The sequence below is a fragment of the Rhinatrema bivittatum genome, chromosome 9 (genome assembly GCF_901001135.1).
Source record: "Rhinatrema bivittatum chromosome 9, aRhiBiv1.1, whole genome shotgun sequence".
Classification (NCBI taxonomy): domain Eukaryota; kingdom Metazoa; phylum Chordata; class Amphibia; order Gymnophiona; family Rhinatrematidae; genus Rhinatrema; species Rhinatrema bivittatum.
In genome coordinates this window covers 16782555-16806796 of record NC_042623.1, presented here as the reverse complement: position 1 = coordinate 16806796, position 24242 = coordinate 16782555, and the positions used below count along the sequence as shown (strand labels likewise).

At 43.7% G+C, this 24242-nt stretch overlaps 1 protein-coding gene across 3 annotated transcripts in view; it reads right to left on the bottom strand.

Annotated features, from left to right (window-relative positions):
• Positions 1-23586, bottom strand: part of PRKCQ (protein kinase C theta) — a 116434-nt gene extending 92848 nt beyond the window's left edge. Inside the window, exon 1 of one of the 3 annotated variants that reach the window (XM_029616701.1) lies at positions 23483-23586. Coding sequence is in view for 2 of the 3 variants with exons in the window: in XM_029616699.1 (XP_029472559.1) it covers positions 22874-22994 (121 nt within the window). In the remaining variant the exon portion in view is untranslated. Of the gene's footprint in view, positions 1-19399; positions 19746-22873; positions 23369-23482 lie in introns of those variants that run through there. The other 2 variants (XM_029616699.1, XM_029616700.1) reach the window with 2 other exon arrangements.
• Positions 23587-24242: the final 656 nt, after the last annotated feature.

Here is a 24242-nt window from a genome sequence, read left to right as displayed (position 1 = left end):
TTTCCAACAGTGGCCAATCCAGGCCATAAGAACCTGACAAGTACCCAAAATCTAAGTCTATTCCATGTTACCATTGCTAGTAATAGCAGTGGCTAATTTTTAAGTCAACTCAATTAATAGCAGGTAATGGACTTCTCCTCCAAGAACTTATCCAATCCTTTTTTAAACACTGCACTAACTGTGGTTAACTGCACTAACCACATCCCCTGCACTGCACTGTGGTTAACTGCACTAACCACATCCCCTGGCAACAAATTCCAGAGTTTAATTGTGCGCTGAGTGAAAAAGAACTTTCTCCGATTAGTTTTAAATGTGCCACACGCTAACTTCATGGAGTGCCCCCTAGTCTTTCTATTATCTGAAAGAGTAAATAACCGATTCACATCTACCCGTTCTAGACCTCTCATGATTTTAAACACCTCTATCATATCCCCCCTCAGCCGTCTCTTCTCCAAGCTGAAAAGTCCTAACCTCTTTAGTCTTTCCTCATAGGGGAGCTGTTCCATTCCCCTTATCATTTTGGTAGCCCTTCTCTGTACCTTATCCATTGCAATTATATCTTTTTTGAGATGCAGCGACCAGAACTGTACACAATATTCAAGGTGCGGTCTCACCATGGAGCGATACAGAGGCATTATGATATTTTCCGTTTTATTCACCATTCCCTTTCTAATAATTCCCAACATTCTGTTTGCTTTTTTGACTGCCGCAGCACACTGAACCGACTGAGGGAGCACACAGATGTGCTGGCAGGTCTGTTGAAAGACCTGTTCAATACATTTTCATTTTATTGAAACGTAATTTCCCACTTGATTAAACATGTTATCCAAGCAGTAGTACAAATAAAAAACAATCATAAAAATACAATCAATTATCAAATAGAAAACACAATAACAGAATAAAACAAATTCACATAACATAAAAAATATACCAAATTTACAAATCCATCCTCAATAGGAACTCAATATATGCGTCTCTTTACTGATGGCAGCTTAGATGTTATCAAAAGCCTTATTAAATAACCCGGACTTCACAGCCTCTCTGAATTTCAGATAATCTACAATGCAACAAATGTCAAACTGTAGAGCATTCCATAGTGATGGAGCTTGGACGCTAAAGGAAGATTCCCTGGTGGATTCTAAACGAATAACAGATGGGGAAGGAATATGAAGCAACCCAGCTTGAGAAGAACGTAATACCCTTGAAGGAGTGCATGGAATTAACAATTTTGAAAAATAAGAAGGAAAACCAGATGAAAGCGTAAGAGAGACAATACAAAGCACTTTAAACTACATAAATAACCGGCAGCCAATGTAGTAGTTGTAGAGCTGGAGAAATGTGATCAAATTTGCGCAGCCTAGCAGCCGTATTTTGCACCAGTTGCAAACGCTTCAGTTGAGTGTTAGGAATCCCCAGCAATAAAGAATTGCAATAATTGGTCTTAGAGATCACGAAAGCATGAACTAATAACTTCACATCTTTTGTCTCTAGAAAAGGACGAAGTTTCCTAATGTATCTCAAAGAGAAAAAAGATTTCTGAACCATAGAAGAGATAAATTTGACCATGGAAAGAGAGGATTCTGTTCCCCCAAAATCCCTGCAGTAGACTTTAAAGTAACTGGAGTACCTAACATCAATGGTGTTTCATTAGGAGAAGATGAATTTAGACTAAACCAGACTGCTTCAGATTTTAAAGGATTAATTTGCAATTTGTGATCTGTCAACCAATTAGCTAAACAAGCATTGAAACGAGACAAATCAATGAAATGGGTGTGGAGTGGTGCCACGAGACTGGAAAACAGCGGTGGTGGTCCTGCTTCACAAGAGTGGTTGCAGAGAGGAGGCTGAAAACTACAGGCTGGTTAACTTCACCTCGGTGGTGAGAAAAGTAATGGAGACTCTGCTCAAGGAAAGGATAGTGAATTATCTACAATCCGGTAGGTTGCTGGATCCGAGGCAGCATGGATTCACGACGGGAAGTTCCTGTCAGACAAAGCTGACTGATTTTTTTGATCAGGTGACTAGAGAATTGGATCAAGGAAGAGTGCTGTATGTGATTGACTTGGATTTCAGCAATGTTTTTGATACTGTCCTGCATAGGAGGCTCGTGAATGAAATGAGAAGCATGGAAATGGATGCCAAGGTGGTGGAGTAGATTACAAACTGGTTGACGGATAGAAGGCAGCGTGTAATGGTAAATGGAACCTATTCTGGAGAGAAAATGGTGTTAAGTGGAGTGCCACAGAGATTGGTTTTGGGACTTGAAGAATAGGCTGAGCAGATAACCAAGAATACCCAGACACCTCTGCTGTAAGGTGAATGAACTTTGAGTGCTTTTCTGAAGCATGACTTGCAGAAAATCTCTGAGACAGATTTGCTGGCAACAACAGGAGAGAGGCCTATTTAATGGCCACATTTACTTCACAATGCAGGGATACTTGTTTTGCAGGAAAACCAGGATGCAAGCTTTTATCTTGCAGATGTATGATTTCAATGAACAGAAACCAATTTGAAAAGGAGATCCTGTGAGGTGACAGTTTTTAATTAAACCCTGGTGCCAAGAAATGGAATCCAAGCCTAGCTCTATTCAAGACCCAGACTGCGAATTGTTTACACAAACAAGGAAGAACAAAAGAAGAAAAGAAGAATACATTGCATCAAAGCCAGAATGATACAGGAACTTTTATCATGGGAGGAGGGTTCAGGAAAGACTAGTATGGAATGATTTTTACAATTGAATGAGGGAGGTCCTCACAAGCATTTCCTATACAGGATAGATTGTCATGACAACAGTATCATGTGTTTGTGGGCGGTTACACCTTTCTGGAAGTTTCGGCAATACTGTATGTTTTAATTATAAAAGAAGGCTCTCTTCCTGTGTTGGATGAGATGCTACTTATTACAGATAGAGGGCATATTGCATCTCACAAGAACACTTGTCTTTGCCTCTTCTTTAAAAAGCCAAATAAACTAAATTTTAAAACCTTTTGCTGAATCGCAGTGTTCTTGTGCCCTAAGCTTTAAGTCCAGAAAAAATTAGACAGACTGGTTCTGTTCAATATCTTTGTGAGCGACATTGTGGAAGGGATGGAAGTTAAATTTGTCTTTTTGTGGATATTAATAAGATCTGCAACAGGCGGACACTCCTGAAGGAATAGAGAGACTGAAAAGCGATTAAAGAAAGTCTGAAGAGTGGTCAAAGACTTGACAGCTGGGAGTCATCCATCTGGCAATCCAAAAGAGCTGTATGTGATGGGAGGTGCACAGATAATGTGCACGGACTGAGAGAGAGACCTGAGGTAATTATTTCTAGCAATCTGAATGCGGAAAGGCAATGTGACAAAGCAATAGCTAAGGCCAAAAGAATGCTGGGCTGCACAGAGAGAGGAATAGCTAGCAGGAAAAAGGAGGTGATAATGCTTTTGTAAAGAAACATTTACCAGTCTGCCCAGTAAGTTTATGGTAGCAAGCACTGCACCATACAAGTCACATTTATAATTATCAGTTTCCTAGACCATCAAAATCAGGGCCCTTGTTGGTTGCTGTTTAAGTCCAATTCCCTGTTACCTCTTGCCACTGAAGCAGAGAGCAATGTTGGAGTTGCATCAAAAACATCAGGCTTATTGGTTAAGGATAGTAACCACCGCATCAGAAAGGTATCCCCATGCTTGTTTTCCCAAACTGTAGAATTCAAAGTCCTTGGTTGCTGTCTGAATCTAATTCCCCTTTTCCTCCTGCCATTGAAGCAGAGAGCAATGATGGAGCAGCATTAACAGCAAAAAGGTTTATTGGTTAAGAGTAGTAACCACCACACCAGCAAGTTACCCCCATGTACCCTTTTCTTCATTCCCATCCTCTAGCCTTTAGGGATCCACAGTGTTTATCTCATGCCCCTTTGAATTGTTTTTGCCCTTACCACCTTCTCCGGAAGGGCATTCCAGGCACTCACCACCCTCTCCATGAAGAAATACTTCCCGACGTTGGTTCTGAGTTGTCCTTTATGGAGATTCATTTCGTGACCCCTAGTTCTACTGATTTCTTTCCAACAGAAAAGGTTTATCGTTAATTGTGCATCATTAAAACCTTACATAGAAACATAGAAATGACGGCAGAAGAAGACCAAACGACCCATCCAGTCTGCCCAGCAAGCTACGCACTTTATCCTTTCTTTTTTTTTCCTTTTTCTCTCTCCCACCTGTTACTATTGGCTTCCAGTACCCTCCAGCCCTAATTCCCCTCCACCCCACCACCAATGTAGAGAGCAGCGCCGGATCTGCGTCCAAGTGAACATCCAGCTCAATTAGGGGTAGCAACTGCTGCAACAAGCAGGCCACACCCCTGCCCCATACTCTTACCCACCCCTGTTTTGTTTTTGTTTTTTGGGGTTTTTTTGGAGATGGCAGCCCTCCATCCTTCCGCTCCGTGAAGGTGGAACACCAACCACTGGCCACTGGTCCCACTCCGTGAATGCCTCTGTGGCTACTGCCGCTCCATTTGATGGAGACCCCCCCACCTTTTTGGTTGCCCTTCTCTGGACCACTTCCATCCTGTCTGTGTCCCGTTTGAGATTCGGTCTCAGCACTCCAGGTGAGCCCTCACCAAGGATCTGTAACAAGGGGATTATCACCTCCTTTTTCTTATTCCTCTCTATGCAGCCCAGCATTCTTCTGGGCTGCATTGAGAGAGGAATAACCAGGTCCTTGGTGAGGCTTCCCCTAAAATACTGTGTTTGGCTCTGGAGTTAGTATCTTAAAAAGGATAAGGACAAGACTGAGGCAGCCAGAGAAGGGCAACCAAAATGGTGTGGGGTCTGTTTTGGAAGACTTATGAGGAGAGACCCAAGGATCTAAACATGCATACCCTGGAAGAGAGGAGGCAGAAGGGAGATATGGTGCAATCTTCAGATACCTGATAAGTTAAGGATGCATGACCATAGAACCTTTTCCATTGAAAAAAAAACCAAACTGTAGAACTAGGGGGTCATGAAATGTAACTCCAGGAGGGATGACTCAGAACGAACATCAGGAAATATTTTTCAGGGAGAGGGTGATAGATGCCTGGGATGCCCTTCCAGAAGAGGTGGTGAAGGCGAAAACAGTAAATGAATTCAAATGAAAGGGCATGGGAAAAACACTATGGATCCCTAAACACTAGAGCATGGAAATGAAGAAAAGGGTGCATGGGGGTAACCTGCAGAGAGCAGCAGTTACTATCCTTAACAGAAGGCACAGGGATTATTACCCGTAACCATAAGAACATAAGATATGCCATACTCAGTCAGATCTCAAGCCCAGTGTCCTGTCTCCAGAAGTGGCCAATCTAAGTCACAAGTACCTGGCAAATACCCAAACATTAAATAGATCCCATGATACTAATGCCGGCAATAGGCAATGGCTATTCTCTATTAATTAATAGTAGTTTATGAACTGCTCCTCCCAGGAACTTATCCAAATCTTTTTTAAAATGGCAACACTAACTGCCTTAAGCACATCCTCTGGCAATGAATTCCAGAGTTTAATTGTATGTTGAATGAAAAATAATGTTCTCCGATTTGTTTTAAGTGTTACTTGCTAACTTAATGGAGTGCCTCCTAGTTCTTGTATTATCCGAAGGAATAAATAACCGTTTCACATTTACCCATTCAAGCCCTTTCATGATTTTGTAGACCTCTATCAAATGTACACCACTTTGATTGGCTTTAGGACCAGATGGTGGTATCTAAGAATGGAAAAAATCCCTCAGCCATCTCTTCTCCAAGCTGAACAGCCCTAACCTCTTCAGCCTTTCCTCATAAGGGAGCTGTTCCATCCCCTTTATCATTTTGGTTGCCCTTCTCTGTACCTTCTCCATCGCAATTATATCTTTTTTGAGATGCGGAGACCAGAATTGTACACAGTATTCAAGGTGCGGTCTCACCATGGAGCGATACAGAGGCATTATGACATTTTCCGTTTTATTCACCATTCCCTTCCTAATAATTCCTAACATTCTGTTTGCTTTTTTGACTGCCGCAGCACACTGAGCCGACGATTTCAATGTAATATAACTATGACTCCTAGATCGTTTTCCTAGGAGATAGCTCCTAATATGGAACCTAACATTGCGTAACTATAGCAAGGGTTATTTTTCCCTATATCCATCATCTTGTACTTGTCCACATTATATTTCATCTGCCCTATTGACACCCAATCTTCCAGTCTTGCAAGGTCCTCCTGCAATTTATCACAATCTGCTTGTGACTTAGCTACTCTGTATAAATTTTGTAGCATTTGCAAATTTGACCACCTCATTCATAGAAAGATAGAAAATGATGGCAGAAAAGGACCAAACCATCCATCCAGCCTACCCAGCAAGCTTATGGTAGCATCTGCTGCACCATACGATTCAGCCCCATACTTAGTTTCCCAAATCGTCAAAGTCAGGGCCATTGTTGGTTGCTGTCCGAGTCCAATTCCCTGTTACCTCTTGCTGTTGAAGCAGAGAGCAATGTTGGAGTTGCATCCAAAGTATCAAGCATGTTGGTTAAGGGTAGTAATCACCACACCAGCAACTTACCCCCATGCTTATTTGTTTTCCCAGACCGTAAAATCCAATGTTCTTGTTGCTTGCAGTCTGCATCTAATTCCCCTTTTCTTCTTTCCCTCCTGCCATAAAAGCAGAGAGGAATAATGGAGTTGCATCAACAGTATAAAGACTTATTGGTTAAGAGTTTTAACCACCACACCAGCAAGTTACCCCCATGCATTCTTTTCTTCATTTCCATCCTCTAGCTTTTAGGAATCCACAGTGTTTATCCCATGCCCTTTTGAAATCTTTCACCGTTTTTGTCTTCACCACCTCCTCCGGAAGGCCATTCCAGGCATCCACCACACTCTCCGTTTATACTCCTTTCCAGATCGTTTATAAATATACAACCAATTTGCAATCCACAGAACATCTCCTCCTATCCCATGACATTTTATATTTCTTAGAAGCCTCTCATGCAGGACTTTGTCAAATGCCTTCTGAAAATCCAAATACACCACATCTAAAGGTTTACCTTTATCCACGTGTTTATTCACCCCTTCAAAAAATGTAGCAGATTTATGAGTAAGACTTCTCTTGTGTAAATCAATGCTGACTGTGTCCCATCAAACCATGTCTATCTATATGTTCTGTGATTTTATTCTTTATTTTTATTTGTTTATTTGAACAGTTTTATATACCGTTGTGCGGACAAGGTCCATCTTGACGGTTCACAATTTATCACAGTAAAAAGGGGAAAATAGAAAAAATCAATTACTATATTATAAATATCAATAAAAACTACATTTTTAAAACTATAAAATTACCACAGGCTAAAAAGTAAAAGCAATATAAGTAAAAGGTTAAAACATGCTAAAAATGCCTAGGGATGCCTAGGGATATGCACTTTACTCGTCTGCATATGCTTGCCGGAACAGCCATGTTTTTAGACCTTTCCGAAATTGTTTCTTATCTTGCTGTAATCTCAGATCCAGTGGCATTTTGTTCCAGTGTTTGAGACCCGCAATTGATATAGCTCGCTCTCTTACTTCGCATAAGTGGGCCGATCTAATGCTCGGGATTGAGAGTAATCCTTTATTTGACGATCTCAAATCACGTTGCGGTATGTGTAATCTTATTGCAGTACGTGTAATCTTTATAACAGTTTCCATGATTTTTCCTGGCAGTGAAGTCAGGCTCACCGGTCTATAGTTTCCCAGATCACCCTGGAGCCCTTTTTAAATATCAGGGTTACATTGGCCACCTTCCAGTCTTCAGGTGCAATGAATGATTGTAATGATAACTTAGAAATTAATTGTAAAAGGTCTAAAATGTCATTTTTCAACACCATCTGGTCCAGATGATTTGCTACTCTTCAGTTTGTTAATCTGGCCTACCACATCTTCCAGATTCACTGTGATTTGGGTCAGTTCATCTGAATCATCACTCAATTAGCCTTAATGCCCATGATGCAATATCATATCTTCATATCAATATCTTTGTGAGCGACACTGCGGACGGGATAGAAGGTAAGGTTTGTCTTTTTGCGGATGACACTAAGATCTGCAACAGAGTGGCACGCCGGAAGGAGTGGAGAGAATGAGACGGGATTTAAGGAAGCTGGAAGAGTGGTCAAAGATATGGCAGCTGAGATTCAATGCCAAGAAGTGCAGAGTCATGCATATGGGGAGTGGAAATCCGAATGAACTGTATTCGATGGGGGAAGAAGGGCTGATGTGCATGGAGCAGGAGAGAGACCTTGGGGTGATAGTGTCTAATGATCTGAAGTTGGCGAAACAATGTGACAAGGCGATAGCTAAAGCCAGAAGAATGCTGGGCTGCATAGAGAGAGGAATATCGAGTAAGAAAAGGGAAGTGATTATCCCCTTGTACAGGTCCTTGGTGAGGCCTCACCTGGAGTATTGTGTTCAGTTCTGGAGACCGAGACAGAGACAAGATGGAGGCGGTCCAGAGAAGGGCGACCAAAAAGGTGGATGGTCTTCATCGAATGACTTATGAGGAGAGATTGAAGAATCTAAATATGTACACCCTGGAGGAAAGGAGGAGCAGAGGTGATATGATGCAGACTTTCAGATACTTGAAAGGTTTTAATGATCCAAAGACAAAGACAAACCTTTTCCGTTGGAAAATAATCAGCAGAACCAGGGGTCACGATTTGAAGCTCCAGGGAGGAAGACTCAGAACCAATGTCAGGAAGTATTTCTTCACGGAGAGGATGGTGGATGCCTGGAACGCCCTACCGGAGGAAGTGGTGAAGACCAAAACTGTGAAGGATTTCAAAGGGGCGTGGGATAAACACTGTGGATCCATAAAATCTAGAGAATGTGAATGAAGAGAAGAGGCATGGGGGTGGCTTGTGGGAATGATGGCTACTACCTGGAGATTAATATCCTTATTCAATAAACATACACATGGTTAATGCAATACCAACATTGCTCTATGCTTCAATGGCAAAAGGAAATGTGGAAAAAAGGATTTGCTTGTTACGGTGGTTACTACCCAAACCAAATAAGCCTGATACTTCACTTTCAATGCATATCCAGTATAGCTCTCTGCTTCAATGGCAGGGGGAATGAAGAAAAGATTATTTATATTCAGACAACAACCAACAAGGACTGAATTACATAGTCTGGATAAACAAATAAGCATGGGTGTAGATTGCTTGTTACGGCGGTTACTACCCAGACTCAATTAAGCCTGACACTTCACTTGGAATACATATCCAGCGCAGCTCACTGCTTCAACAGCAGGGGGAATGAAGAAAAGAGGATTTATATTCAACCAACAACGACTGAATTGTACAGGCTGGGTAAACAAGCGTGGGAGTAGCTTGCTTATTACGGTGGTTACTACCCCTAAACAATTAGCTAGAAACTTCACTTAGATGCAGCACCAGCACTGCTATCTATATCGATGGCGGAGATGGAAGGGAAATAGAACCAAAATGTTACTTATAAGGGCCAAGAGTAACAGATAAGTATGAAAAAAATAAGTGTGAAAGCTTGCTGGGCAGACTGGATGAGCCGTTTGGTCTTCTTCTGCCATCATTTCTATGTTTCTATGCAACTGCAACATCGCTCTCTGCTTCGACAGCAAGGGGGAAAAGGGGAATTGGATTCAGACAATAGTCAATGCTGAGCCCCGACTTTTATGATGCGGGGTACTGATAAGCATACATTAGGGACAAGGCACAGGACTGCTTCTACAGCCAAGTCCAAAAGCAAAGCAAATTCAAACAGCATTGTCTGAATTATCATGAAGGCTGCGCACCCTGTACAACACTGCTAGCAATAATTTTGTAATGGGTTTGAAAGTTGCTTGCTTTGGAATATAAATATTGCTACCTTTAACATAAGGCTTTTGGGGTAACCTGCGCAGAGCGGTAGATTCTGCCCTCAGTGGAGATATGAGGGGAGCCAGCATGGAGTGGCAGTTACTACCATAAGGAACTTGCTGGGCAGTCTAGATGTACCATTTGGTCTTTTTCTGCCATCATTACTACATTAATGTTAGTGAGTATGATGTATCAATGATTTGTCTATTGAATTGAGATCTGTAATCCCAATGCTCTTAAATTAATCACATACTAGAAGAAAAGGTTTAATGGTGAGGGATTTGTTAAAATCTGTCAATTACAAATTGGAATACTGATATGGAACCCAACATGCTCAGCACAGATAATTAAGACTTGTGTGCACTCAACGTATGCTTATGGATCAGCTTGTAAATACGTTGAGGTCCATATTCGGACACGGACCGGATAGCAATGTTAGCAAGAAAAACAATACCTACTAACTGTAGGTTACATGCTGTAGTTACACGATGTTAGGTTTCATATTAGGAGCTACCACCTAAGAAAAAGGTCTAGGTGCCATGGTAGATAATACATTGAAATCATCGGCTTAGTGTGCTGCAGCAGACAAAAAAGCAAACAGAATGTTAGGAATTATTAGGAAGGGAATGGTGAATAAAACGGAAAATGTCATAATGCCTCTATATCGCCCCATAGTGAGACTGCACCTTGAATACTGTGTACAATTCTGGTCGCCGCATCTCAAAAAAGATAGAGTTGCGATGGAGAAGGTACAGAGAAGGGCGACCAAAATGATAAAGGGGATGGAACAGCTCCCCTATGAGGAAAGGCTGAAGAGGTTAGGGCTGTTCAGCTTGGAGAAGAGACGGCTGAGGGGGGATAGGATAGAGGTGTTTAAAATCATGAGAGGTCTAGAACGGGTAAATGTGAATTGATTATTTGCTCTTTTGGATAATAGAAGGATTAGGGGGCACTCTATGAAGTTATCAAGTAGCACATTTAAAACTAATCACAGACAATTCTTTTTCTCTCAATGCACAATAAAGCTCTGGAATTTGTTGCCAGAGGATGTGGTTAGTGCAATTAGTGTAGCTGGGTTTAAAAAAGGTTTGGATAAATTCTTGGAGAAGTTAATTATCTGCTATTAATCAAGTTGACTTAGGGAATGGCCTCTGCTATTACTAGCATCAGTAGCATGGGATCTTCTTAGTGTTTTGGTAATTGCCAGGTTCTTGTGGCATGGTTTGGCCTCTGTTGGAAACAGGATGCTGGGCTTGATGGATCCTTGGTCTGACCCAGCATGGCATGTTCTTATGTTCTTATATTCGATCGTGCATCCTCACGATTAAGTTAACTGGCTAACTATAGCCGGCTAACTTTAGGGCAGCTATTTGGCCCAACCAGACTTAGCTGGCTAAATCATCTAGCTAAGTCTGAATATCAGAGTTAGGCAGTTAACTTAGCTAGCTAATTCACCTCCTCCCAGTTCCGCTCCTGAATATTCATTTAGCCAGCTAACTTCTCAGTTAGTCGCAAAATGCTTTTGAATATGGACCTCTTTGCCTGTAAATAAAATGAGAGCAGATGGAACCACAACTGTTGGAGTTGTGCGACGTCATTTCAGCTCTTGACCAACTCAAAGCAGTACCCTTGAGTGAGTGCTGTCATGCACGTAGCACTAAACCACTCTCACAGGAGCCCTAAAACCATCAGAAATGAACCCCTAAACAGTTACAATCTGTTCCTAGTGAAAAGAGTGTGAGGTGAAGTGCTCCTCTACCTACGTTGGCTTGGGTTGAGGTGCAACTGACCATGGCCGCTAGCTGCCTGAGACCTCTTCTCCAGCTTTTTCAAGGTGGATTTCCAGACCAACACAAATTCCCGCTTTGGAAGACACTGTGGTAGGGTAGGTCATGTTGTTTCTTCAGCTTTTGCTGTTTTAATTATCCTCAGAATGGCTACAGGATTTACAGGTAACAGCAAGCATTTGCTATACAATCTTGCTGTTTTGTTGGGGGGGTTTTTTGGTCCAGAAATGAGGGTATAGCAAAGTTAAATGTGTGTAAAACAGGAGATGTGCACAAAATCTCCGAGCCAGGAACCAAACTGAGGACTTCTGCATGGCAGCACATGGCACTTGCCGCTCGGCCGTCGTGCCAGTCCTGGCAAAATACTTGAGACAACATCTGGTGTCAGAAGACTTGGCACTCACAGGACCCTGTGACAACCTCATTGCTGCAGCTGCACAGAAGGTCTAAAGCTATCACTAGGCCCTGGCTTATTGTGGCTCCTCCACCATGCACATTAAAAGAGGCTCTGGTACTGGCAGAGCCCCTTTCAAATGATTGGCAGAGAGTTAGCAGTTGCTCATCAGGCAAAGGAACGGGGGTAGCATAGCCACTGCAGCAGTAAGCGGAGCTGGAATTATGCAAATGCTCGCGCAGGTCGGTGGCGTCAGGGCATTCCTGTTGAGGTCTTCAGCGGAGAAGAGGAAACAGTCGGCTCATTTGCTGGGCATTGCTGTCGGTGAGGGGTGGCATTCTCTATAGCCCTGCGGAACCTGGCGTCACTGCCAGATGGATTTGCTGATTCAATAACACCATCATCAGCATAAAAATTACACCCTCTGGGGGAAAGCACTGTTTATCTTTCCCCAGAGGATACAAAAATCTCACAGCCCTTCAGTGGTGATACCTCATACTGTCATCTCAGATTCAGGACGACCGGTCCCAGATCTCTCTGCAGAAGCAGGAGGATTAGAAGGGCAAGGGACGGCCATCTTTCGAACGTGGGCAGGTCCTGTTCCTTGGCTACAAATGTTGTATAGATTCTCTATTTCCAATGAAATTTACTGTAGAGACAGCAAGAAGGTTAGCAGGACCCAAGAGAAACACTAGAAAATATTTCTTCACGAAAAGGGTGATGGGTGCATGGAACGGCCAACCAGTGGCGGCAAAAGCAGTAACAGAAGTCAAGGAAAGCCTGGGATAAGAGCAGGGGATCCTTGATTATAAAGGAGTGAAGGGAAAGACGGGTTTAAAGCAAAGCAATAGGAATTGACTTGGGCGCACAAGCTGGACCTTGACGGGCCTCGTGGTACTCATCTGCCCTCAAGCTCCAGGCTTCTGTTTGTGTTCGGTTGTGAGCTGTACCGGCACGGCAAGATGACACCGCCTCTTGCTAATAGCTGCCGTCCATTGGCACAGAGTGGAGGGATTCAAGACTGAGAAGATGTATTTTCCTGTTCCGGTCCCAACTGTGTGGGAAGCTGCTGGATTATTATTTTATTGTTTAGTACTCAAATTGCTTTTCAGCTCTATATTTATTCTGTTTTGTATATTTGTATATCGCAGTTTGCCTCATGTATTTTTTTTAGTCTAAGGTAAACCACTTAGTAGGGATGTGCAGGGGTCAAACCTTTTTGTTTCGGTTTCCCTCTAACTTTAGTCGGATAATGAGTTATGCAGCTCGAATTTATTCTGAGTTATCTGGCTAAATACGTCTGAACATGGATCTCAATGACATTTTATTTTGCTTCTTTGTTTTAGCATGCACCAAATAATTGTAGCTTGTACTGAAAAGATTTAGTGCAGACTTAAAAAAAAAAAGAAAACAAAAGACACAAAACCAAAGCAAAATTGAAAGTTCAAGGTTTTCCTTGCACCCGTTTACTCCAGGCAATCGTGAGCAAAAAAGCACAGGATCGTTCCACAGGGCTAGGACACCCAGATCTTCAGCCTCACTCTGACCTTTCCAGAGACCAAAATCTCTGCAGACGCAAATGTCATCCTAGCAGGAGTCAAAGCGAGACAGACCCAGGAGGCCCGTTCAAGCCAGACACTGCAAAGGGCAGCTTTCTTCCACTTCAAAGTTACTCAGAACATGTGAAAGCTTTCTAGTTATCCACAGCAGCCTGCCACCTTCCTACCAACTTCACATCCATGCTGGCGAAAGTCTACAGGTACAAGTTACACACAGATCTCCAAATAACAAAGTATAATCTACAGCAGCAGCGTGCAGGAGAAGTACAGGCAGTCACATGCTCACCTTCATCCATATTTAATTATTGGGTACATTCTGGGCTATTTTTTTTTATTATTATTATTTATTATGCAACCTGCATAGACTTCTACACAAACTTGACTAGGCATGTACCTAGGGTCACTATGGGGTTCATTTATCAAAATGCGGTAAATACCGCATGCATTAGCAAAAGGGGCGTGGTTTATGCTAATGTAGTGTTTATCGCATTTTGCGAAACTTACCTGTGAGAACAGCTAAGTTACTGCACATTGCGATACCACTTCATATTCTGCGATAAGTGCCAAACCAACCTGAAACCACTGGGGACCACTTTCACACCTAGTAACTCGAGGTGGGGATTAGATAAGAGTGTAGGGGGTTAGGGGCCACTTTCACATTCTACATGAGACATACGAACAGAACAGTGGTCTATTGTGAAGATTAGCTGGCCTTCGGAGTGAGGAAACTCCCTCCAAGATGAGATTTGGGCAAGGATCTCTCAACCTACCTTGATGGACTCTCTACCTGGGTAACATCAAGCTAGGCTGAGAGACCCTTGCCCAATTCTCATCTTGGAGGGAGTTTCCTCACTCCGAAGGCCATCAAATGTTCACAAGAGACCACTGTTCTGTTCGTATGTCTCATGTAGAATGTGAAAGTGGCCCCTAACCCCCTACACTCTTATCTAATCCCCACCTCGAGTTACTAGGTGGGCCTATCCTAGGGATATAAATACTTATGCATGGGACATGCTATTATGGCCAGTCTCTCTCTCTCTCTCTCTCTCTCTCTCTCTCTCTCTCTCTCTCTCTCTCTCTCTCTCTCTCTCTCTCTCTCTCTCTCTCTCTCTCTCTCTCTCTCTCTCAGGGTTGATAAAGGTGACTGGTTAAAAGACAGGAAACAGAGAGTAGGATTAAATGGTCAATTTTCTCAGTGGAAAAGGGTAAACAGTGGAGTGCCTCAGGGAATATAAAAATGGCAGATGAAATTTAATGTGGACAAGTGCAAGGTCTTCCATATATTTATTTATTTTTATATACCGAGGTTCTTATAGAGACTACAAATCACTCCGGTTTACATATAACAATAAACTGCCCAACAGAGATAAGGGGCTTTACATAGAACAGTATATAGGGAAAAATATATAAGTATATAGGGAAAAATAACCCTTGCTGTAGTTACACAATGTTTGGTTCCATATTAGGAGCTACCACCCAGGAAATAGATCTAGGCATCATAGTGGATAATACTTTAAAATCGTTGGCTCAGTGTGCTGCAGCACTCAAAAAAGCAAACAGAATGTTAGGAGTTATTAGGAAGAGAATGGTTAATAAAACGGAAAATGTCATAATGCCTCTATATCGCTCCATGGTGAGACCACACCTTGAATACTGTGTACAATTCTGGTCGCTGCATCTCAAAAAAGATATAGTTTCGATGGAGAAGGTACAGAGAAGGGCAACCAAAATGATAAAGGGGATGGAACAGCTCCCCTATGAGGAAAGGCTGAAGAGGTTAGGGCTGTTCAGCTTGGAGAAGAGACGGCTGAGGGGGGATATGATAGAGGTCTTTAAGATCATGAGAGGTCTTGAATGAGTAGATGTGACTCAGTTATTTACACTTTTGAATAATAGAAGGACTAGGGGGCACTCCATGAAGTTAGCAAGTAGCACATTTAAGACTAACTGGAGAAAATTCTTTTTCACTCAACGCACAATAAAGCTCTGGAATTTGTTGCCAGAGGATGTGGTTAGTGCAGTTAGTGTAGCTGGGTTCAAAAAAGGTTTGGATAAGTTCTTGGAGGAGAAGTCCATTAACGGCTATTAATCAAGTTTACTTAGGAAATAGCCACTGCTATAAATTGCATCAGTAGCATGGGATCTTCTTAGTGTTTGGATAATTGCCAGGTTCTTGTGGCCTGGTTTGGCCTCTGTTGGAAACAGGATGCTGGGCTTGATGGACCCTTGGTCTGACCCAGCATGGCAATTTCTTATGTCTTATGTTCTTAATTATACCTACACCCTCAGCCTTTCAGGAACAAAAGAGGAAGTGGGGTAGTCATCATGTTCGGAAGTGACTTAGGGCTGACATGTTCTATCACATAGAAACAATCTTCCTCCAGGCTGACACACATCCCAAATGGGGGATCCTCCTAATACACCAGTCACCAACAATCCCCACCGAGACTCTACATGATCTACTACAATTCATTACTGAGATCATCCTGGAACACCCAAGGATGCTAATCCTAGGAGATTTCAATGTTCATGTAGATTTGGGGCAGCTGGCCCTCCCTCAAGAATCTTTAACCCCAATAGAAACCTTTGGCCTTGTTTAAGAAATTTCTTAAAGAGTTTTTGATGTATAAAGATGAAGAAATTCCTAATCTATCTAAAATATATTATCTTAATAAGAAGAGGGAGGGAACGGTGCCGAGTCAGGGTCAGGAGAGTCCTCCAAGTTTAGGCATCTCTACCTTCTTGGAGGATTCTCTTGATACTATTGGGAGCAGAGCCACTGTCTTCATTTCCTTTTTATCTGAGCAAGACAAAGATAAGGTGTTTAGAAATTTTTTTCTAATAAGGATCTCTCCTTTTGTGGACAAAAAATTCAGATTTTTCCTGATGTAGCTAGATCCACCCAAGCTAGAAGAAGGGCTTTTTTGTCATTAAAACATCATGTTGTGGCTATGGGTGGAACATTCTTTTTGAAATTTCCCTGTATATGTTATGTGAACTATAAAGGAAAAAAATTTGGGTTTACAGATCCATCTCATTTGGAGACTTTCTTATTAGATAAATTGGAATCCAATCTGGGAGTGTTAGAGGTAAAAGGTCCTTAAATTAAGAAGAAAATCTCCTTCTCAATTATTGTTGGCTGTAGTCTTAAATACCCTCTTAGAGTTGAGGGATAATTAGACTTCAGATTTCCTTTGAAAATATTTTTGGAAGATGTTCTCCCCCAACTATGTTTGGTATCACATAATAAGATATGTTTATTTTAATATTGTTTGATAATATTGGATATATGTGATATACAATATGTATAATCCTTTCCATGATTGTATCATTGAAAAAATAATAAAGAATAAATTGAAAAAAAAGAAACCTTTGGCCTAGCCAGAGAGTGAATAGGCCAACCCACACTGCAGGACACATACTTAATGCCAATTTATACAGGATTAGGCACAACTAATCAAGAATTTACAGACAACCAAACTCTCCTGGACACCACCTTGTGCACTCTGAAATACAGAAAGTGTGATAGTATCCAGATTTCTAGGCAGTATCCTCCCTAGAAAGCTGGATACTATCCCAAGGCTGGTCCAACTCTTCTTTCTATCCTCCTATCCTCATACAAAATGTTAAATAAATAAATATCCTTTGCAGCGCACTCTTCTTCCCCCTCCACATCCACCTAAATACACAACCGGAACTCTGACATTAAACTGGCCATATATAAGATTACCCCTGCAATATCATTGGCATTAAAAAAAAAAACAACTCTCTGGTTCACAGCAGAATTAAAAGTTCTAAAAAGACTGGGCACAAAATTGGAACAAAAATGGTGCAAATCATATTCGGATCTAGCCAAGACCAAATGCAGAAAATACCAGGTGGTCCATGGCAAGGCTATCAACAAAGCAAAGAGAGCCTACTACATGAAAACAATCAAGCTGAGCACTCACCCAGAGAGCGATTCTGGACCATTAATAGGATCCATTCCTCCCATTCTCCCTCCCTCTCAATAGAAGCACACTGTGACAAACTAGCTGCTTTCTTCATGGACAAGACAGTATGCATCCAACAGGAAGCCTTCCAGAAACACAATGGCCTTCTCCACAACACTCACTGGCACATTTCCATCCACTATGAGAAAAAGAAGGTGAATTCCCTGTTGCCACTCTCAAACCTACCACCAGCTCTGAAGACCCCTGCCCATCTTGGTTAATCTTTCAAGCCAAAACCAAATTACTTCATCCCATCCAGATCATCATCACCAACAAATCTCTAGCTTCTGTCTAGATCATAAAACAGGCAACTCTCTGATTATCTACACACCATCAATACCCTAGATCCCTACTGATCTAGCTTCCATTCACACCATAGCACTGAAACTATGCTAATGAGCCTGGCTGATGGGCTTCATCTCTACCTAGACCCTGGTAAATCAGCACTGCTAATTCTCTTTGATCTCTCTGCAGCCTTAGATACTATTGACCACAGCATCTTCATCTCCAGACCAAGGAACCAGGGATTGACATGCCTGGCTCTATTCATTTCTTTTCTATCAGACGGCACCCAATCAGTAGGCCATAGAAACAGGATTCTGGGAACGACCAGCTCTTTCCTGTGGCGTACCTCAAGGTTTCATCCTCACCCACACTATTAAACATCTACATGCCGCCCCCCCCCCCCCCTTGGCCAATTCATCAGAGACTACCACATCACACATAACTTACATACTGAAGATATACAGTATATAATGGGTCTCCAATGTATGCATATTTATTTTCATGCATATTCCTTGCAGATATCCAGAAAAACCAACTGGCTGTGCGGTCACCAGAATGGGTTTGGGATGCCCTGGTGTTGGAAACAGGGTGCAGGTTACTTATTTATTTTAAAAGATTTCTTACCTAAAATCAAAAAGAACTTGAAGCAAGGAACAATTCAAAAATCTAACATTATTAGAAATGCAAACTAAATAATACAAATGCCAACAAAGCAATTCAAATAAACAATTCATAATAAAACAAAAAAATATATTTGCATGTACCCGCCAGGTGAACATCCTTAACTGATGGGATAGTTACCAAACCTTCCTCCTACGAATGAAACACCTTTCTTGGAACATGAGCCCATTCAAACTCTAAAATACTAAGTGCAGCATAAATGTTGCCTTCCACATCAATTGAAGCCAATGCGGCTTTTTCAGTGCTGCAGTTAATGATCTCTAAGTTTATGATCAGTGAGAAGGCAGGCCACTGTAGTCTGAGCCATTTGTAAACGCCACAAATGCTAACCCAGGGGGCAGTTCCCTAGTCCAGACATGAAATCATTAATGCCTGCTGCAAACACGATAATGCTGGAGAATCAAATCATTATTTAATTTTTAAAAAATATTTCTTAAGTAGTAAAATGCATTTCCTGATGTTTTAGGGTCTCCAAAGTCAAACCATAATCCAAGAGTTAGATTCTAAGCTCCAGCCATTCTGGGAGAAGAGCACCTGCCACCAAAAATGTAATTTCCCCCAAATTAGATAGGGTGGATCACCACTTTCAGTGGATTCAGCCAAAGCTTATTTTTCACTAACCAGTTCCAAATCTCAGTGAGGCAGACATTAATATTGACAATTGCAAGACTTCTAGTAACCCCCAGAAAATGCAGATATAACTGCATTATCATTGGTACAGATGTGAAACCTGATGTTATGCTGTCTAATCACTTTGGTAAGAGGACGAGGGACAACAGTGAGCCCGGGGGGGGGGGACGACACACTACACAGCACAGGTTGAAGGGTACGGGGTGCCTCACCTATGATGGGCCCCATCACGGAGCACTGCAAGAGCTGGACCACCAGGTGACTCCATGACACCGAGGACAGGACAAGTCAGTCCTCATCTCCCCCCCCCCGGTGAATCTATGGCCCTCGGGTCTCATTCTTTAGAGAAATTGGAATGACAAAGCCATGGACACAAAGGAGCAAAGAAGTGCAGCCCTCCCCGGTGAGGTGGAACCTGTCAGAGAAGGCTGCCGGTAAGTTTCCTTAGCATTTAAACATGGAAGTCCGCAGGCCCGGATTTAGGCGAGTGCCCCCGGCGCTGCTGCCGCCATCCCCGGCTTACACCCCCTTTCTGCAGCGGCGTCTTCCCGTGGGGAAACGCGGGGCCTCCGCGCCGGCTCGCGCACGCCCAGCGGGCCCCGAGGCCAGGTTGCCCTGGTAACCGGAAGCCTGCGTGCACCTGCGGAGGGCGGTTGGGAGCTGCGGGCGCGTGAGCGCAGGCCCCGCTTTTTCTCCGCGGGAAGAACGCGTTGCAGTGCCGACAGCTGGAAAGGTTTGCAGAGGGGAGGGCCCTGCCCCCCTCGCCGATGATTTCTGGGAGCTACTCCCCTCCCCCCCCCCTCAACCCGTACCCTTTAATGATTTCCAGCCTCCCCATTGCCGGTGGGTGCCTGTAGTGTAAATCCGCCTCTCCGTATAGAGGTCAGCGAACAAGCAGTAAGAGAGGCCTTTTCCTTGGACTCACTTAACACATTAATGACGAGTTTTCCCCAGCTCTGCTCGCTTCATCGGGTCGGCGCACAGGGTACGTTGGGATCGTTGCCTGAATGTACGAGTAGATCACAGGTTACATTTACAAGGATGGTGCAGTTAAAAGAGGGAGGGGGGTGGGGGTTGATGCACACAGGGACACTGCTGGTCTCGCCCGTTATCTTTCATAGTCCTCCTGTAGCTGTAAATTCTGCTGTTCCTGCAAACTCATCGCTCCCCGCCCAGCACCTTTCTTTTACTACCCTTTCCAGACCGGAAAACAAACAGCACCCTGCTAACCTGTCATTTACTTCCGTATTCAGACATCCCCCCAGCTCATTCAGCGCTGACCTGATGAAGGGAGCAGAGCCCGGCAAAGCTCGGCACAAAGGTGTTGCAGGTAGGCCCTGGGTGAGGTCTTTTCATCGGGCTATTTGTTGAATTTTATTTCTACCAATTCACCCAGCCTAACATGGCAACCACAACCCTTTAGCATTTAAAATGTAGTCAACATCTGTGCTGGGCAAAAGGAAATGAAATATCTTCATTGCAGAGGGAGGGAGTGGTTAGTGGCTAGGGGGTGATGGGGAATCGTTCCTTTTAAGTGCTGCACTATTTGCGGGCCGATACAGTACAGACCCCGCGATTGGACGCGCGTTTTGCACACGCTAGCTTTACCCCTTATTCACAGGCCGATACAGTACAGTGCACTCCGGTGGAGCGCACTGTTACCCTGCGATTGGACGCACGTTTTGAACGCGCTAGCTTTACCCCTTATTCAGTAAGGGGTAATAGCGCGTCCAAAACGCGAGTCAAACCCCCCCCCCCCCCCCCCCGAACCTAAAAGTGCCATCAACATGCAGATGCATGTTGATGGCCCTATTAAGTATTCCCGCGTGATACAGAAAGTAAAATGTGCAACCAAGACGCACATTTTACTTTCAGAAATTAGCGCCTACCCAAAGGTAGGCGCTAATTTCTCCGGGCACCAGGAAAGTGCACAGAAAAGCAGTAAAAACTGCTTTTCTGTGCACCTCCGACTTAATATCATGGCGATATTAAGTCGTAGGTTCCGAAAGTTAAAAAAAAGTAAAAAAAATAGAAAAATACAATTTGAAATAGGCTCGCGGGTCGAAAACCGGACGCTCAATTTTGCCAGCGTCCGGTTTCCGAGCCCGTGGCTGTCAGCGGGCTCGAGAACCGACGCCGGCAAAATTGAGCGTCGGCTGTCAAACCCGCTGACAGCCGCCGCTCCTGTCAAAAAAGAGGCGCTAGGAACGCACTAGTGTTCCTAGCGCCTCTTTTTACTGCCAGCCCTAATTAAAATAAATTAAAATACTGAATCGCGTGCACAGGGAGAGTGGCCTGTGCGCGCATTGGGAGAGCGGGCGAACGCGTTTTTACTGTATCTGAGTTCTTGAATACAATGAATGACCCTTGGTAAAGGCTCAGAAGATTAAGTAATAGGACGGCTGGTTAGCCCAGAAAGTAATGCACAATCTGATTTATCAAGCCAGAGGGAGTATCATTGGGCCAATGATACTGCGATGCAGTTTAGTACTCGAACCACAAGCCCTGAAGACGCAGTTTGACTTCCTTGTCCATTTGCCATGACCATCATCGAGTTACTTAACCTCTCTCAAAAGTTGGACTGTGCGCTTTTTATGGGGGAAGGGGCAGTCTAACCCTGTTAAGTGATCTTGGCACTGAGTACATGACAAGATACCAGTGGCGGCCCCAGCAGTATCGGACTTTCGTGCTTCAATGATTGCGCCCCTCGCAGTGGGCGACATCGTGAGGTAATTGCCCGCGACGACAGTGCTCAGGGGCCGGCGCTGACGTTTCCACGATTCTGTCTGATAACAGACTATGCCTGGCGTGGGAAAATGCGCTCAGCCGTGAAGGAATAGACGCCAAAGGCATGAGCCTACGTCTCACAAAGGATTTCCAGGCAGGTGGCCGTCTCCCTCTCTCGGCTTAAGCTTCTTCCAAAGAAGAAAAAAAAAAAAAGGCCCACTGTAATGGGCTCCAGGAAAGCACTGGCCGGCTACCCTGACACAGCCAGGGTCCCCGGTTAGGCCAGAGTCACTTCTGGTGCTTATCCTTCTCGCGCCAAGTCCCCGGAAGGACGACAGAAAACTAAAATACCGGGCCGGTGATTAATGTGCTCTACCCTTTGCCATGTTCCGTGGGCATTGTGGTTTCCTGGTTTCCGACTACAGATGCAGCCCAAGAACGAAAAGCAGAGTGAAGCACAGCAGACGTAAAATAGAAAAAGCCAGCTTGCTTGGGACCTAATGTGCTCTACTTGATAGTTTTTAAATTGCCTTACCAAACTTTTTGTGCCCGCGCTCTCTTTTTTTTGTAATGCAAAATAATACATGAAAAGATTTTTTTAGTGCTTTACCAATCTGTTTTGATTCCAGGAATATTGTTATCACAATGAGATTTGTACACTGCAACTGTTTATTTGTATGTAAATTTTAGGCAATGTGAACACTCAACAGCAGAGCAGGTACGCTTCCATCCAGTGTCCTCTCTAATATTTTTTGGGCTGCATGTGCAAAAAAGTTTTCTTGTGCAGCGTACTGTACAAATTTAATGCGCAGTGCTTGAAAGACAAGTCTGTTTTTCCTTTTTCTTGTGTGTGCTGTGCTTTTCCTGTGTGCACTTGTTTCACGACCTGTGCGTGCACACACGCGCGCACACACACACAGACACAGGGAACGTGATACACGAGCGGTTAAAGCCCTTACCTGTTTCAACGGTTTCCTTCACCATTACAGCACAATAAGGGTGCAGCATGGTCTCTCCCTGGGACTGCCGGTAGGGTCCCACGTCGAAGTTTGAGAAGCTGATCCGGAGAAAGGGTGACATGGCGGCGGTGCCTCCTTCTGCCGAACAGAAACAAGGTGAAAGCCTGGAAGCTCCTGAGAAGCAAAAGCGAACTCCGTCCGAAATGACTCCCGCTCGCGCAGCCCTGCCCTGCGATCGCCGGCAGCCGGCGGCGAAGAGCCGCGCGTTCTGCGCCTGAAGAGCAGGGCTTTCGCTTCTCCCTCAGAAGCGTGGCGCGAGACCACCCGGGTGTTCGTCACCAAGAGGTTCCCGGCGGCGACTTCTCCGCTGGCTGCCTCACCCGATTATAGCAGGTCACCGAGCGGCAGAGGGGAGATGGTGTGTGTGTGTGTGTGAGGGGTGCCTGCAGGAAGCAAGGCTGCAGCGAGATCACTGACACAGCACCTGTTCAGATAAAATCAAACGTCACAGCGGCAGAAGTCAGAAGAGAGCAGGCAAAGGGGGGAAAAAAAAAAAAAAGTAACCAGATTAACATCTCTCTTCTGAACACTGTGCCTCGGAGTACCAACCTGCAGCCCGCTCCGTGAATCTTCCAGAGCTGGAAGGGGATTCTAGGCCCGTTTAAAGCACCCAGCAATAACTGGACTTCCAAACATTATCTAGTCTGTTCCACTCCCCTGCCTCTCTGTGGTCGCCAGTACCATCCCACGGTTCCTGTAACTGGTCTCATGCTCACATCTCACTTGACGCGTCCCCTTTCAGTCCTGCTGTCTCACATGATGAACTGCCCCCAGATGATCTGCAAACCATGTATCCAGTCCTTTTACAGATTTACATATTGCATGCGGCTGTTTATGCTCCAGAAAAAAAAAATATAGAATAATAAACCAGAGCACTGCAGGACCTAGGTTAATGCTTACACAGAAACTGAAATTTTGCCTGACTTTAAAAAAAAAAACAAAAAACCCCCCAGGACATTCAGCTAAAACAGACAACTGTATGGGCCAGATGTACTAATTATGCATTTTTCCTATAGATACAATGTGGGAAAAACCCTTAGTACATCGGGCTCCTATTTGTATATTACAAAATGCACAGTATTCCTGATCACTGCAGTTTCTTAGAGTAGAAAAGCGCCAGAGTCCTGGAGACAAGTCCCTCAGATACCCGACAGGAACTGCTGTGCGGTGAGATAACCAGAAACTACAGAAGCCCATTTAGCAGCCCGGCAAAAATAAAATGCTGAATTGTTGGATATGGGTTGTTTTTGTTTTTGTCTACCCCAGCTCCAATATCCTTTTAACACACAAGAAAAAGTTCAGTAAAATA